Source organism: Pristis pectinata, chromosome 11 (genome assembly GCF_009764475.1).
Source record: "Pristis pectinata isolate sPriPec2 chromosome 11, sPriPec2.1.pri, whole genome shotgun sequence".
Taxonomy (NCBI): domain Eukaryota; kingdom Metazoa; phylum Chordata; class Chondrichthyes; order Rhinopristiformes; family Pristidae; genus Pristis; species Pristis pectinata.
In genome coordinates this window covers 32,768,029-32,785,294 of record NC_067415.1, presented here as the reverse complement: position 1 = coordinate 32,785,294, position 17,266 = coordinate 32,768,029, and the positions used below count along the sequence as shown (strand labels likewise).

At 37.4% G+C, this 17,266-nt stretch overlaps 1 protein-coding gene across 8 annotated transcripts in view; it reads left to right on the top strand.

Moving 5' to 3' along the window:
* atm (ATM serine/threonine kinase) overlaps positions 1–17,266 on the top strand; it is a 128,666-nt gene that overhangs the window by 37,142 nt on the left and 74,258 nt on the right. For 7 of the 8 annotated variants that reach the window (XR_007957130.1, XM_052025951.1, XM_052025954.1 and 4 more), the window contains 10 exons: positions 374–463; positions 2,488–2,656; positions 4,016–4,215; positions 6,148–6,230; positions 6,898–7,044; positions 7,665–7,740; positions 10,094–10,224; positions 11,684–11,804; positions 13,538–13,708; positions 14,134–14,303. Coding sequence is in view for 7 of the 8 variants with exons in the window: in XM_052025951.1 (XP_051881911.1) it covers positions 374–463; positions 2,488–2,656; positions 4,016–4,215; positions 6,148–6,230; positions 6,898–7,044; positions 7,665–7,740; positions 10,094–10,224; positions 11,684–11,804; positions 13,538–13,708; positions 14,134–14,303 (1,358 nt within the window). In the remaining variant the exon portion in view is untranslated. The remainder of the gene's footprint in view (positions 1–373; positions 464–2,487; positions 2,657–4,015; positions 4,216–6,147; positions 6,231–6,897; positions 7,045–7,664; positions 7,741–10,093; positions 10,225–11,683; positions 11,805–13,537; positions 13,709–14,133; positions 14,304–17,266) is intronic. The other variant, XM_052025950.1, reaches the window with a different exon arrangement.

Sequence of the window (17,266 nt, the reverse complement as noted above, 5' to 3'; positions counted from 1 at the left end):
TTTGTCTTTCTATGAGAGCCACTCCATTCCAAAGTAATTCATTTTAGGCGAAGGACTTGGGGTGTTTATGAAATGCATGTTAAGGTGCTCTGTTAATGTTATTTCTCTCTTTCATTGATGTGAGACTCTTTCAGTTAATCCTAAAAAGTTGATTTACAATGACCATTTTATTCATTAGCTTTTCTTGTTTAAGCTGAGAATTTACATATGAATGTTGTCGTCTTTTCTAATCTGTTCATAATTTTTGTTTTACTGTGCATTCTATCTATGGAGGTGATCTCATAAAGTTACCATCCATCTTAAAATGTTTCCAAAATAGGTCATAAAAATTCTATATCTCTGAAGTGAACTGTTTCTTAAATCATTTTAACAGCACTGGCCAAAGAAGAGCTCATCCGTTCTCTTCCTTCAGCTATTCCCAGCAAGATTTATGAATGACCTTCTGCAAGTTTGCAGGCAGCTGGTAAGAAACTAATTGAAAGTTCTTGAGGTTGAAAGATAAATGTTTTAAGAGCCTTGCTGCTTGTGTAATCTGAATTTAAATTCTAGCTGTCTTCGCAATATAGCTCAAAAACAATGCATTTATGTAAACAGCATTGCATATATCATTGGTGTCAGTTGTATCTGTTTTTTCATCCCTTTCATGTTCTTTTATGAACACATTTCCCTTTTAAATTCCATCTAACATATAATAGAAATTTTATCAGTCACAATGATGCCATTGCAGCCCATTGTATCCATACCGGTTATATTTTGTCAGAAGTTGAAACCTTATACCATATGATCAGTTAAACGAGGAGTTCCAAAGGGATTTTCTTTTCGTTGTCTAAAGCTTCTAATTGTGTAGAGAGTCACCAAAATAATTTGATGTACTGTAAGCTGGGGACCAACTTTTGGCCTTAAATGCTGGATGAGAAGAGACACACAAACAAGGATGAGTTCTTTTCTCCTAGTTATGAATAGGGAATTACTTGGCTGCTGTTGGTAACTTCTGACATTAGCTGGTAAAATAGTAATTTTAAAAAGGAAGTTATGAGTAGTTTGTTATACCAAAAATTTAATTGTTTCTTTTTCTGGCATATGCAACATGAAGCCTTGTAAGCAATTTTTATTGTGGTTGTTTTTATTCCAATCCCAACATATTTTTATGCTGAGGTTAATCGAAATGGTCTGTTTTGGGTACTTTGATTACTGAAATGTTTTGAGAGCTATGATCTATTTTGCTCACCTCTGAACAAAGTTAGTTGCCTTCTGACTTTTATTACAGTTAGTCCAAAGCTTCTTTTTCTCTTGACCTCAACCATTGGCTTGTGAGAAGCTGGATTGATTAGTATTGTATTTTCATCTATTCTAGTAAGCATATTAAGCACATATAGTTGCATTAACAATTTCTGTTGTGGGCAGCAGAAAGCCTTGTTTGTCCTGGACGAATTATCTTATTCTGGGCGAGGATTGCATAGGATTATCCATTTTGTAACCGAAAAACCCATCAGTAATTTATCATAGGAATATGTAATCCTTAATTATATTTTAGAAATTCAACCACCTTGGACATTCTCTCTTCTCGACCCCCCCCCCCCCCCCCCCCCCCCCAATCGGGCAGAAGATACAAAAGCCTGAAAGCACATACCACCAGGCTCAAGGAGAGTTTCTATCCCACTGTTATAGGACTATTGAACCCTAGTATGATAAGATGGACTCTTGACCTCACACCCTACCTCGTTATTTTCTGCCTGCAGTGCACTTTCTCTGTAACTGTAACACTTTATTCTGCATTCTGTTATTGTTTTCCCTTGTACTACCTCAATGCACTGCTGTAATGAAATGATCTGTATGGATGGCACACAAAACAAAGTTTTTCACTGTACTCTGGTACATGTGACAATAATAAATCAATTTACCAAATTATTACAAAGCTGTTGAATGGAGCACCATAATAAAATAAACCAGGCGGTAGTGTTACTTCCACATACATATGATCCTTTAAAAAAATGTAAACAGTGGAATGGCATAGCAGGTTTATCACCATCAGAAGGAAGAAAAGATCAGTTTATCTTACATGTAAGATGCTTCAACACAAAGGTGTTGTTTCTGTGGGTGTCCCTGACAACTGCATGGTCCAATGGTTAATCATCATGTTTTCCTGCAGTATGATTTACCTTATCCAGGAGGGTTGGAAAGGGATTTTATTTTGGCTTAATTTTTCACAGCCTTTGTAGGATGCACTGTAGCTAATAGTGACTTGAAAACATCTGGCTGTGCATTGTCTTTCTGTTCTGAGTGCAACCATAACTATAAAAGGGTTATAACTGCTGCATCATGACATTTACTTAAACAATCTTGAGGAAAGAGCATCCATTCTTACAAACTCCACTTCTTCCCAAGGTGTTTGGCGCTATTAATAGTTTGCACTGAAAGTCATTAAAGTTGGTAATAACACCTAGTTATCGCTAACCCTTAGTGTGAACAATTATGTATTCACTATAGGCAACTCCCACTGGAAAATCACGTGAAGCTTGTGAAGCGAAGGATGATTTTCAAGATGATTTCATGGAAGTAGAGGGACATGGATCAGGAGACCTTTTTGATGACAATATTGACAAAACCCCTGAAGGAGGTGATTATAGTGAAAACAATGACTCCTCTATTGCAACAGGTAAGATATTTATTGAATTAGAAGTTAAGTAATGGTCAGTTAGCTCTCCAGTGGCTCATTTTAAGTCGATATGCCAGAAATGAACAGACCATGAAGTTGCAAGATTGTGCTTATTTATTTAATCTTGACGAGAGGTATTTTAGTTGCTTTCAGCATTCCTGGATTACTAAGAGAAAGCTTGACTACATAGAAACATAGAACACTGCCCCATTATAAGAAGGATATGGAGGCTTTGGGGAGGGTGCAGAAGTTTGGATGGTGCCTGGATTAGAGAGAAGGTGCTATGGGGAGAGGTTGGAAAAACTTGGGTTCTTTTCTCTGGAGCAGTAGAGGCTGAGGGGAAAACTGATAGTTTATAGGATTATGAGAGGCATAGGTAGCCAATATCTTTTTCCCAGGGTAGAAATGCTTAATACTAGAGGGCATGCATTTAAGGTGAGTGGGGGGAAAAGTTCAAAGGAGATGTGTGAGGCAAGTTCTTTTTTACACAGAGTGGTGGGTGCCTGGAATGCGCTACTGGGATGGTAGTGGAGGTAGGTATGATAAAGGTGTTTGAGGCTCTTAGTAGGCACATGAATATTCAGAGAATGGAGGAATATAGGCCATGTGCAGGCAGAAGGGATTAGTTCAATTAGGTGTCAGTAGTTTAAGTAGTTCAGCACAACATCTTGGGCCGAAGGGCCTGTTCCTTTGCTGTACTGTTCTATGTTCTATAGAGAGGCCCTTTGGCTGACCAAGGCTGTGCTGACCATGATGCCAAATTAAACTAGTCCCAGCACCCTGCATCTGATTGATAGCCCTCTATTTCCTGCCTGTTCATGTGTCTGTCTAAATGCCTCCCAAATGTTGCTATCATACCTGCTTCTACCACCTCCCCTGGCAGTGCGTTCCAGGCACCAAAGAGGAACTGAAGTTGGTTGTATACAATTACGGATGCTCTGGGAAGGTACTATTTGTCTAAGAAATTATGCTTTCTATATTACAATGATCTTTATAGACCCAGAAGTAGCAAAGCAACTTGGGTGTGGTGAAAGAGAGTGACCGTGGAACTCTTTACCACAAAGGATTTGTCTGATCCAGAGGGTGAAGCTCGGTAAATACACTTGATAAAGAAAAAGATATGGGGAATTTTTGTTACCACAATTCTAAAATAAATAAAAAACAATTTTTATTAAGGGAAAGAAACTGTATTTGAGCTTGAAAATCTGATCTACCTTTCTATTGAAAGAGATTAGAGACAAAGTTACATTGATACATTATTGTATGTGATGCATTAATTTTACCTCTGCCATTTCATTAAATAATTCAAGTAGAGGCATTATGCTGCACTTTTATCATTGAATTTCAAATCTCTTTCAGGAGCAAAGAGCATTTTATCTGAAGACAATCTGACAAAGCATGACTTTCTCCTCCTCGACATTCTCCGATTCCTCTGCTGTTGCACAGCAGCAGGACAGATACATACACTTTCGTTCAGGTCTAGTGACATTAGAAGAAAACTATTATCATTAATTCAGGACATCGACCATAACATTTCAAAACCTCCCCACTTGCATATGGTGGGTGAAGCGATATAATATTTGGTTTTGTACTTCTTATACAGAGATGCACAAACTTTTTTGCTCAGTCTCTCTTTAGACATTTTAGCACATAAATGCCACACTACCTCCATCTTTCTACGAAATGGGGTGAATTTTTACAAATTATTGCTTCCTGTGGAAAATATCATATTGGGAATTTGGACCTAGTTTTACCCACTCCCAGTAATTTTCTATTATTGGACGTATATTTTTTTAAAAAATCCTGTGTAACATATAGCAACAGAAACAGTTATTGTACCAACAATCACCATAACATGTGATGTCAACAGAAGGAACAAATTTTCCTTTAGTCTCTCAGAACATTGCCAGTTCACCCTGTGACATGAAGAAAGGCTGGGGCAAGTGCTGCATTTGATATCAAGGTCTCCCATTGTGTGGCTTTTACCGCAGGAAGTTTATTTCTATACTTTTGATTGCCAAGTTTTAGTTACCTTCAGTGATGCACAGTGTAAACATTGAGCACTCATTCTGTGATGCAAACTTTGTGCAAGAACAATGCCCTACTAGTAACATGCCTTAGGCTTCTGCTATATAATCAGACTTTGCTTTTATTCTGTTCTCTATGAATACCATTATCTTTTCTGTCTGCTTTGTGTTTTCCTCCATGGGGAGAGTAAAGCTCCATTATCCATCTGCTCCACCTCTTCCAGCAGCACATACCCGTAGCTATGTGCAATATTATGAATCACCCCATCATTCTCAAATAACGTCATCAAGCCCCCTTGGTTTGGAAGCAACTGTCATAATGGAAAACAAAATAGTAATATAGTAATCATGCAGTGACAAAGTTTGTGGGACTGTCTTTTTTAAATGGTGAAATTCTTCTCCCTATAAGTAAATGTCTTGAGGTTTCGGAGGAACTGTTTCTTGAGCCCTGGAGCTAAATATATTATTGCATATTAGCGTCTGTGAATGATGTTGTATCCTATTTGCTCTATCACAATGTAGGCTTTGAGAGCTGGTCTTACAAATACAGTATAGTAGTAAACTAATCATCCTATCTTCATTGATTAAGCTTAATATTAATCAGAACAGTGAACAGACGCTGTAGGCCTTTGCCTCACTGGAGTTGGTGGAAGGAAAGTTGCGCAGGTTTATTTCTCTTGATAGTGATCAACTGATCCTGCAAGGAAGTGTGCATAGATGGATATAAAGTGTGGCGAGTAACCTGGAATTTGACCTGAAATTAGAGAAGAAAAGCCACATATTTTATTTACAACAGCGTTAAATAAATATTAGTAGCAGTGATTTAATTTGTTACTGGTCAATAAATGAATGATGTTCCCAATCCTTACAAAAAGGATTCAGGGTGCCCTTGCAAGTAACATGTTTTCCTGTTGGGATTTTTCTGTTATGCATATTTTTTACAGGTTAGGCCATTTGTACTGATGAGGAAAAGAATTCATCTGAGCCTGGCACCAACCTGCTGTTTGTCCCTTTCCTGCTCTAATAAGCACATTAACTTTCGGTGCCTCCATATATTGAGGGCACATGATCCTCTTCCATCAGCTCCAGCACTTTAGCATGACAAAATTTTGAATCTCGACTTTTTTTTTAATCAGCCAACCCCTTTTTGGAAGACCATGCATCAGTTGTGTGGAATGGGGCCACCATAGGCAGTTACAGGATCTGTTAACATTATTGTAAATTGGATGTTGGGACATGCACAAGATCAGGTTATCATTTTCCAGTTCACTACAGCACACTGACAATATCCTTTCCTTTCTGGTGATGTTTCTTGTTTAGAAGTACATCATGTAGTAGATTTTATGTTCCTAACAGCATTAGTAATTGGTGTCTGTTGTACAGTAATAAATGGGTAGAGTTTTGCCTCCTTGAATTGTCACTAGAACGCCCTTGCTGATTTGTCTTGTTTGTCTGATCCTACAGTACTTAATCCTGTTAAAAGAGCTTCCATCAGAAGAAGGCATTCTACCTTCAAGTGATGTTGCCATACTTCTGAACCCACTCTTGTAAGCAGTATTTTTTGTTCTCACAAACCTCCAACTCAGGAATTTGAATGGCAATCATGGAAACCCTGTAATCCAAGATTTCAATTACTGTCCAGCCAGTGAATATCTGTGCAAGCCACTAGTTGATACCTGTACTAGCTGGCTGCAATTCAAATCACTGCATTACACAATGTACTATATCAGCAAGGTGAAGGAAAACTATGTTCTATTGCAAATGTCTGTTAATCAGATAACTGTCAAACTGCCTGGTAGTAGAGACATTCTTTCAGTATAAAACATTCAATGCAAAATTTTTCTGAAACAAAAATAAGATCCAGTAGTCCAAGTGTATGAATTTTAATTAAGCCAGTTTTGACTTTTGTTTAACATGTTTTTGATTAATATCAGAATGTGTATACTCACTTGGAAATCTCCCAAATAGGTTTTGATAGCTGGAATCTTATTATTATGCATTAAATAGATTTTGGGGGAATGATAGTTCTTCAAAAAGTTTGATTTTTTTTTCCAAAAAAAATTGCAGTTTGAGCCATTTGTTGATGAATGTTTGTTATTCTTTATCAGTATCATACTATATCAGTATGCCAAAGGATAACATGTTTGATCTGTAATCTATATGTAAAAATTGTCTATTGTAGCATTTTGTAATTGTGGTTTCTGTACTATCCAGGGACTTGTGTTCTGTGTATCGTTGTGATCAAGAGGTTTGTTCAGTGATCCTGACACACATTCTTCCATTACTGTCAGCACATGGCATTGATTCTGATGAAATGGCTGATATTCGAGGAATACTACTAAAGGCAATTGGAGCATTCTGGTACATATACTTACTTGCCCCTTCTCTTTCCATCTAGTGGACTTTAGTGAACTGGGTGGGTGTCTTAAACTAATAGTTTATGGTCTCTATTGTTATGCTAATTTTTAAATTCTGGAGTTATTTAATGGACTGAATTTAAATTCCCCAGTTGCCTTAGGAAGGTTTAAACGTGTGTGTGAATCATTGGTCCAGAATCCTGGATTTTAGTCCAGTAAATTAATTTCTATGTTACTGTACACATGTTGTACTACTCCACCAAGATTGGTCCACTGAAGAGAAGAATGGAAGTTTATATCATTATGGGGAAGGCCTGTTTCTCACTAGATTCTAGAACTAGAGAGCACATTATAAGGATAAGGAAGGGGTCAGCCATTTAAGATTGACATCAGGAAAAAATTCTTCTCACAGAACATTGTGAATATTTGGAATTGTTTGACTCATTGTCCTTTAGGTGACGATCATGGGTCACATTCAAGGCTGACATGAAGTGGTGTGGTTACAGAATATGGAGATTGGATGTGAAAGTAGACAATGTAGGGAATCGGTTGAGATGTTATAGGTTGTTGACGTATGCTGGAGATGTTCTATAACTTACTCCTACTGTGTCTTATTTATAATAGGCACCTAAGCAAAGAAGGAAAATGTAACGCACAAGTGAGAGCTGCACTAGTAAGATGCATGAAAGCCCTACTTGAGGTAAGTCAATTAAGTGTGTGCGTTTATATTCAGGTAACAAGTGACCAAGATTTATCATTTGTTTGAATAATTAACTGTATACAAATAGTTACCATAAGAACCTGCTAATAAGAACATAAGGAATTGAAGCAGGAGTAAGCTTTGAGCTTGCTCCTCAGTTCAATGAGATTGTAGCAATCCTGTGCCTGAAGTTCATGTCCTCTGATCTCCTTGGTGCCCCAAAATCTGTCAATCTCAGTCGTGAATGTACTCAGTGACCTGAAGACCCATTGATATCCGGGGTAGAGAATTCCATACATTTATAATCAGTCCTCTGCATAAAGTTATCTAATCTCAGTCATAAATTGCCAACCTTTATTCTGAGACTTTACCCCTTCCCTTGTTGTGAGGTGTCCACCACCAAGAATAACCTCTCAGCACCTATCCTGCCAATCCCTGGGCAACAGTAATATTTACCTTCCTCCAGTTCCATAAACAACCATTCAACATGACTCTGTTGTCCATTATTTGGCAACTTTGTATCCATGCTATCAACATCCTTTTTATGCTATGTGCTTCATCTTTACTGATAATCTCTTGTCTGACACTTTTTCAGTAGCTTTCTGGACGTCCATGCACACCACATTAACTGCATTACTCTCATCAACTCTATCTGTTACTCATCAAAAAATTCCAACAAATTGGTTAAGCACATTTTACCCTTTCCAAATCCATGCAGGCTTGCCTTAATCCATTTTTCTCCAGGTGACTATTAATCCTGTCTTGAATCAATATTTCTAAAGCCTTTTCCAGCACTTAAGTTAAACTGACTGGCCTGTACTCACTGGGCTTATCTTTACTCCCTTTTTTTGGAACAAGCCAGTAATAGTCATCACTCCCTAGTCCTCTAGCACACCCCTATATTCAAAGAGTTTTGAAAGATTATAGTCAGTGTCCCCACAATTTCCTCTTGTACTTCCCTCAAAATCCTAAGATGTGTCCCGTCCAGTCCTGCTGACTTGCCTATTTTTTTCAGCCAGCTTCTTTAATACCTTCATGCTGACAATTAAGGTCTCAACTACCTCCAATTTCACTTTTACTTTGGGAGCACCCCACCTTTGGTAAAAGGAAGATGCAAAATACTTATTTAACATTGCCCTCAGCATCCAGGTACAAGTTCCCATTTTCGTCCTTAATAGGCCCCCCACTCCATGGATGTCATTTGTATTTACAACCCATCATTTGTGGCCTTTTTCAGCAACTATACCTGATCCAACTCTTCCACAAAGGCATTCCATTGTTCTGATACAGTTTTGTCTTTCATTTATGTTTCCAATTTACTCTCTTTTCATTGAAAATTGACCTTATTGTGATTAATTATTTTTACTTTGGATTGCTTCTTTCCTTTTCTATATCATAAGTTTTAGGTTAGCTCACTATTTCCCAAAATGTTCCCCTGCCAATACTTGGGTGCACTTGATCCACTTCATTCCCTCGAAACAGGTCAAGCTATGCCTTCTCACTGATGCTTCATCCTTGCTATTAACTTACAAACAATAAGAGTAACAGAAAAGGCACGCCACTCAGCTATGTTTAACGTTGAGCCAAAAGCTAATGTGATGTTTCCATGGACCCTATTCATCGAAGCCTCTTACTTGCCAAAGCTCACACTTTGAAGAATGCTGCATTCCAAGGACTGCTGCATATAATAAGACCTCTTTGTTCATATTCTTTGCTTTTTGTCATTTAACCAGTACTCTGTTGATGCCAATGTGTTATTCTCAACACATGGGACCATATTTTATGTAACAACCTTTGGCATTTTCTGCTTGTGAACAAGACCTGATTGCAATACAATATTGTTTTGGATATCTTCATACAAGTAATTTTAAACAATTCCATCAATTTATCAGGTATTTTCACCGTGTTTGGATTAATATGTGAATAACAAAAATGAGAGAAGTGATTACTTTTATTTTGACGGAGAGTCTTCACATGAAATATTAACTTCACAGATGCTGCTTGATCTGCTGAGTGCTTCCAGCATTTTCTGATTTTATTTTAAATTGCTTTCAATATTTGCCCAAATATGATTGGATCTTCATAAATAGCTGATTTCATTATACAATGTTTAAACTGTGGTATGTAGTAGAGAACAGAACCACCCAGTAGCCATTTTTTGAGACAATGATATAAGGTAATACACAGATGTTGAATAAAACCTATGTAATTGCCTTTTGGTATCTTCAAAATTCAAATGGAGTATTACAGCCTATCTGGGATGCATATTACCTGTTTTAGGTTTGTCAGTTTGACTGATGCTTGGTGTTTTTTGATAACCTTTAGTTTTGTGGGATTTGTTATGTACTTTCAGAAAGACCCACATTCGAAATGGACTGTGCTCTCCATCAGAAGTGAAGAATTACCTGTCTCTGAAGTCTACACGGAGTTCCTAACAGACAGTCATCACCAGGTTCGCATGCTCACTGCTCTGTCTGTTAGCAGGTAATTTTTCTGGTTTTAAGAAATGTTTACCGTTATATCATAATTAATACCAGAGGTGAAAAGGCTTTTATCAAATCATTTTATGCCTTACAGAAAATAAAGCTTCCAATTGAATTCACTGCTTCTCTACCAATTGATGTGATTCAGCTATGAAGGCTGCAAGCTTTGTAGTTCCTCCACAAAGTTCTCTGCCTGTCTTTCCTCCTTAAACCTTCCCATAAAACCAACGTTTTGATAAATCTTTAGATCATTTTCCTGATATCAACTTCTACAGCTCAGGGTTAATGCATCTGTAAAGTCTGTTGGGATATTTTACTATGTTAAAACCATCAATACCAATTGCTATCACCTAATTATATTACTTGGTTACTTAACAGTAGCTGAGTTACAAACAATATTTTATCTCGTCTTAGAGAGTTATGGAATATTGGGAAGAGAAGGTTATTTTGGAACTATTTTACAAGAGTTGAAGTAAAGCTTGTTGGTGTAATGTCATTTTAATCAATGAAAATGCAGGAAGTGGGATATTTTCTGCTTTGAGAAGTTCAGTAACAGCAACAATCAAACAGATAACAAAATGGCACAAATGTAGAAGTTTCCTGAACTCACGTCAAGTCTTTGAAGAAAGGTTCAATACATCAGTGTTTTTTATGAGTTTATTACATCAGCCTTTATTATGTGCCTCTGAATGAGATTGGCATTTATGCTGAATTGTGAGCAGTTTTGTATTGCACAAATTCTACTTCATATGCCATTGACCATTTGATGAGATAGTATTCAATCTTGTATTACAAAGATGCATCTCTGATGGAGTGAGACTGAATGAGTTAATGTGGCTCGGATTACACTACTTTGTGTGTGTAATGTGTTGCTAATAGCAAGGCTGTGCAACATGCCCAGCAGGCCAGATTATACCAATTGAAAAAGGAAAACTGAGCCAAAATCACAGAAAATCTCCTTTTATGGTCTGATGCTGGGTATGTCCCATAGCTTTTTACATTCGCAACACATTGCACAGACAAAGAAGTATAATCTGAGTTTTATTTATTTGCTTTTACCTTATCGGAGATATTCCCTTTGTTCTGCCTATCCCTCCCATCTTCTCTGCTACTAAAAAGCTGAATTGTTTCCTTTCATTCTCAGTTTTGACAAAGGGGGTTGGACCTAAAGTGTTAACTTTGTTTCTCTTTCCACCGAAACTACTTGAACTGCTGACTGTTTCCGTCATCTTCTGTTCTTATTTCAGATTTTCAGCATCTGCAATTTTTTTTGATTTTCACTAAGGTTTTTCAAGGTTCTAATCCAATACATCTTGATCAATTGAACCTCCTCGTATTTACACAGCCAAATGTGTGGAAGTGTATTTAATGCCTGTTCATTCATAATCTGGGGTTTTTAGCAAAAACGTGACTTTTTATAAAATATGATCACTTAAGTTCAATATTTTCTTTCTCTCCAGTCTTTTCCAGGAGACCCAGTTACAGGATTCATCTGTAAAGCTGAACGCCCTTCCTGTGAAACTGCAGCAGAAAGCCTTTGAAAATGTGTATATGAAAGTGCAATTGGGAATGAGATGTCAGGTAACTTCATTTTTCTTGTTTATTAATTTGATTTTCAAACCTTGTGCATTTATTTTTACAGTCAACTAATTTAGTTCAGATGCATCCTAACAAAATTCTAGAAAGAGGTATTCTAATCCAGTTTAGGCAAGATCATCACCTTTTTCGGTCTTCCATTATCCCTCTGTTGTTTGCTGGTTCATGTACTATATAGTTTTAAGTGAGTAAACTGACATACAATGTAAAGTGATGCTCTCAATTGTTTCTTTTTTCCCTCATAGTAAAATTCTTACATCAACAAATGTGATGGGTTAATTAGATTTGAATCAATTTCCGTAAGTTCTTTATTTTCTGGTTGTGATTTTTTTTTCTTTTCAGTTTCCTTGCTACACTTCTCTTGATACTCAGTGTACTTGCATTACCACAATATCATATATTGGATAGATTTAAGCACCTGGGTTCTTCCTACCTATTTTTGGTGCCTCACTATAAATACATCTTTCCAGACTCCGTTTATTTGTTCATTAGCTGAATCTTACAGACCAGGGAAATCATAAATTTAATTACTGACTCCTTTAATTTGGTTGATCTGAACAACTGCCATTGTGGAGAACGGCCATTAGCCTCAACTAGAAATATGCATGCATTAACTTGAACAAGGGCAAAATTTGAGTTGGATATTACGCACCTTTTCCAATGAGTAGTCTTCCAAAACCTTTTCAAAGTTTGAACATGAATCATTGCTGCATCTGTTTTATTGTTGTCAGGATTCAAAGTGTCCAACAGAAGTGAAGGTAGAGAAAATAGGGAAGTGATCATTTTAAAATCACAGCTCTAAAATTTCCAAGCTTCATCAAAAAGTCTAAATTTTAAGAGACTTTTCTCCGTAAAATATTTTATATATCTTGCCATAGCACTTTATTTAAATTTTTCCATTATTCTTTCCTGTCCTTATTTAAAATAGCAGTGAATGGAAATGTATTAATATTGTAATAGTTCCTTTGCTGCCAATAGACACCATTGTTCCAATTACCCTGCTTACAGTTACCTGACTTTACCTGAGGAAGACACTTGATTTTCATTCCCATTGTGCAACCCTAGATGGCAGTCTGACATTAAAATGTCAAGTAATGTTATATATTAATGTATTGTCTGGAATATTAGGTATCCATGAAGCACCAAATCCTAACTCAAATCGTGACAATTGACTCTTTATTGCAGAAAACAGGGGACAAACCAGATCCAAAGAATTATTTTGTAGTTTTCAATTATATTTAATTCTCTCCCAAAAGTTAGTATCGTCAGAACTTTTGGTTTTGTATCTCCATCAGCAGGTCCTTCTTTACCCTCTTTACTAATTTCACTGACTTAAGTTTAAGGTGCTGGGAAATCTAGTTATAATATTCCCATCTTGTGCTTAATTGCCTGGTGTCCTAGTCTTTTCCTAATTCTAATCTTCTTAAGAGCCCCTGACTGAACTCCCCATTCTTCTGTCACCAGGCCTTAATGCTTTCTATCCTGCATCTCCACTTTTATCTATCCATTTAACGTTGACCTCTATGTCATAGCTTTTGATCACCCCATCTAATATTGCTTCCATTGTCGCTGTGATCAGCCTCTTCCTGATACTTCTCAAAACCAGTGTAAGAGTTTATTCTGCATTAATGTTGCAATGTAAATCCAAGTTGTCTTGTATGTGTTTGTGTATTTGTACATTGCTTTGTAAAGTATATTCTCCTTGTTTCTTTCTTCAGAATTGTGGATCCCCAGAAGAACTCCAGGATGAGAAGAGCAACAGAAGGGCTACATTGCTTATAGTGATTTCATTGGTCATGTGCTGCAGCCCCATTTGTGAAAAGCAGGCCTTATTTGCTATTTGCCAGTCATTAAAGGAGAACAAGTTGGACCCTACGCTTGTTAAAAAGGTGACTATGAAATGAAATTGAAATGGTAATGTTTACTTCCTCATTTGTTTTTTGTTCATGTGTAAGGTAGACACTATCCCATTCATCACATCAAACCTACACACATCAGAGATTAATATTCTCTAGGCAGGAATCTTTAAATTTAAATTTCCCAGTATATCTGATTCAAGTCACACAAATTAACTATGGAAATAAGGAAGACCTGCTGAAGCAAAAAGGAAAAACATCAACATCAAATTTAATGTCACCAAATATTTTTTGTTTGGGATACACAAAAACATTCTGGAGTTGCATGATTAATTTGTGGTAACCAATTTTTTTTTGCATAAGGCAGTCAACAACAAATACAGAATATTTTTGTTGTCCATGATTTTATAAAGCTGTACTGTTTTGCATAATACATGTATTCTTTTACTTTTCCTTAGATTCTTGAGTCCACATCAAAGTGTTTGACCTATCGTAGTTTGGAAAGCTTCATGATTTCTCATTTAGATTACCTTATCCATGAATGGCTGGCAGTGACTGATCCTGACTACAACTTGCCTACATTTCCTTACATCCTTTTGAACTGTTCTAATCTGGAAGAATTTTATAGGTAAATGGAGTGTTCATTTGTTTTCAAGTCACAACAAAGGATACAGTAGAGGTCATGTACTTCCACAATGTATCTGCGCATATTTAAAAATCATTACCAATGCTATGTTAAATATAAGAAAGTGTGCTGAATGTACATGATAATATGTTTATTGGGATGAAGGCAAGCAAACGGACTATTATTTCCCTTGTGTTCAGCAGAGTTACGACTGTTCGTTTGACCTTTTGTGCACAGGCCAAGTTTACAAACATGAGCAGGGAGGACAGTGCCTCAGTAAAAAAATTACTCTTATTCAGTATATTGAGAAATGAAAAATGAGAAAAAGTTCCATCTTTGTTATTTATTCCATGTGCACATTGTCCAGCATCAGTAGAATGTGCATGTTTTACTTCCATTTTCTAACAGCTCCCACTTGTGTTATTGCCCATCAAAATTTCAGAGCGACTAAATTATAAGCACGTGGTCGACAACATGGTAGTAGTTAGTATGGAAAAACTTCCAACCTGCTCTCCCTATTGATGTTTCTTTTAGTTCTTTTATTTTAGCCAAGAACAAGGAGTCAGTTCAATTTGTATTCCCACCAGCTATTAATTAGTTGCAAAACAAGTTTTATTTTCTTGAATATTAAAATTTCTGCATTATTTAGTTACATAATATTTTGAGAATTTCTTTGGGAGTCTCAATACCCATGTGACAATTGAAAATGGTTCATACCTTTGCAGAAAATAGATCAGTAGCTGTTTAAGGAATTTTTAATTGGCTCTCAGGATTTGGATGTTGCTGACAGAGCTGGCATTTATTGCTTATCCCTAATTGCCACTGAACAGAGGAGGAAACTAAGAGTCAACCACATTGGTGGATTGGAAGTAGCATTTAGGCCAGACTGGCTTAAGAATTCCCTCTGGCAGAGGGCATTAGTCAACCAGATGGTGTTTTTATGACAATCCAGTAGCTTTGCTTTTAATGCTTCCAGTTTTTTTTAATTACTTAAATATAAACTCAGCTGCTATGGTGGCATTTGAATGGTCCAGAACTCTGGCTACTAGTCCAGTAACTTGACAATTGTGCTCTTCTCATGGAGCCTTTGTGTTCATATCTGTTCATGGTGACAGAATAAAACCTCTAACAAAAGAAGGATAATGGATTCACTAGGATTTCCAAAGAGGACAAGCTGGTTAACATTTTAGAATCAGATCGTTTAGCATAACTGATAAATGCTCTTCCATGTATTATGTATAAGTGCCTTTTATGCAATTAATTGGGGCATCTCGGTCCATTTCCTGATGGGCATACTCAGAACTGACATACAGGACTATTGAAATGGATTATGGAAACATTAACATTTGAGCTGTGGGGAGCTGAGACAGACAACGAAGGGTATAGTCTGAGTTTTATAGGAAATTCATCTGTGTTGTACTTGACTGTGCTGTGCTTTCTATGAGAGGGATATAGCGTGTAAACTGAGAATTCAAGATGATTGGTAAATTGATTTATTATTGTCACATGTACTGAGGTACAGTGAAAAACTTGTCTTGCATACTGTCCATACAGATCAATTCATTACAGCAGTACATTGAGGTAGTACAAGGTAAAAACAATAACAGAGTGCAGAATAAATGTTACAGAGAAAGTGCAGTGCAGGTAGACAGTATGGTGCAAGGTCACAACGAGGTAGATTGTGAGATCAAGAGTCCATCTTATCTAACAAGAGAACCATTCAATAGTCTTATAATTGCGGGATAGAAGCTGTCCTTGAGCCTGGTGGTACGTGCTTTCAGGCTTTTGTATCTTCTACCCGATGGGAGGGGGGAAGAAGAGAGAATGTCCGTGGTAGGTGGGGTCTTTGATTATGCTGGCTGCTTTACCAAGTCAACGAGAAGTGCAGACAGGGTCCATGGAGGGGAGGCTGATTTTCGTGATGTGCTGAGCTGTGTCCACAACTCTCTGCTGTTTCTTGCAGTCATGAGCAGAGCAGTTGCCATACCAAACCATGATGAATCCAGATAGGATGCTTTATATGATGCATTGATAAAAATTGGTGAGGGTCAAAGGGGACATGCCAAATTTCTTTAGCCTCCTGAGCTATCTTGGCACTGGTGAGCAATCACGTGGTGTCAATGTGATTGGACCAGGACAGGCTATTGGTGATGTTCACTCCTAGGAACTTGAAACACTCAACCCTCTTGACTTCAGCACTGTTGTGAGTGTATAGGGAGTAGAGTAGGGGGCTGAGGATGCAGCCTTGAGGGGCGCCAGTATTGAGAATAATTGTGGCGGAGGTGTTGCTGCCTCTCCTTACTGATTACAGTCTGTTGGTTAGGAAGTCAAGTTGATTCTCAACATAGTCATAGAATTATGTCGCATGGAAACAGGCCCTTCAGCCACTTTGTCCATGCCGACCATGTTGCCTACTTGAGCTAGTCCCATTTACCTGCATTTGGCCCATATCCCTCTAAACTTTTCCCATCCATACACCTGTCCAAATATATCTTAAGTGTCATAGTTATACCTGCATCTACCACTTCCTCTGGCATCTTGTTCCATTTCTGCACCATCCTGTGTTTGGAAAAAGTTGCCACTCAGTTTCCTTTTAAATCTTTCCCCCCTCACCTTAAACCTATGCTTAAATCTTTCCCCTCTCACCTTAAACCTATGTCCTCTAGTTTTGGACTCCCCTACCCTGGGGAAAAGACTGGCTATTCACCTTATCTATGCCACTCATAATTTTGTAAACCTTTGTAAGGTTGCCCCTCAGCCTTCTACCCTCCAGGGAAAAAAGTCCTAGCCTATCCAGCATCTCCTTATAACTCAAACCTTCCAATCCCGGTAACATCCTCATAAATCCTTTTTGCACCCTTTCCAGCTTAATGACATCCTTCCTCTAGCAGGGCGACCAGAACAATACACAGTACTCCAAATGTGGCCTTACCAACATCTTGTACAGCTGTAACATGATGTCCCAA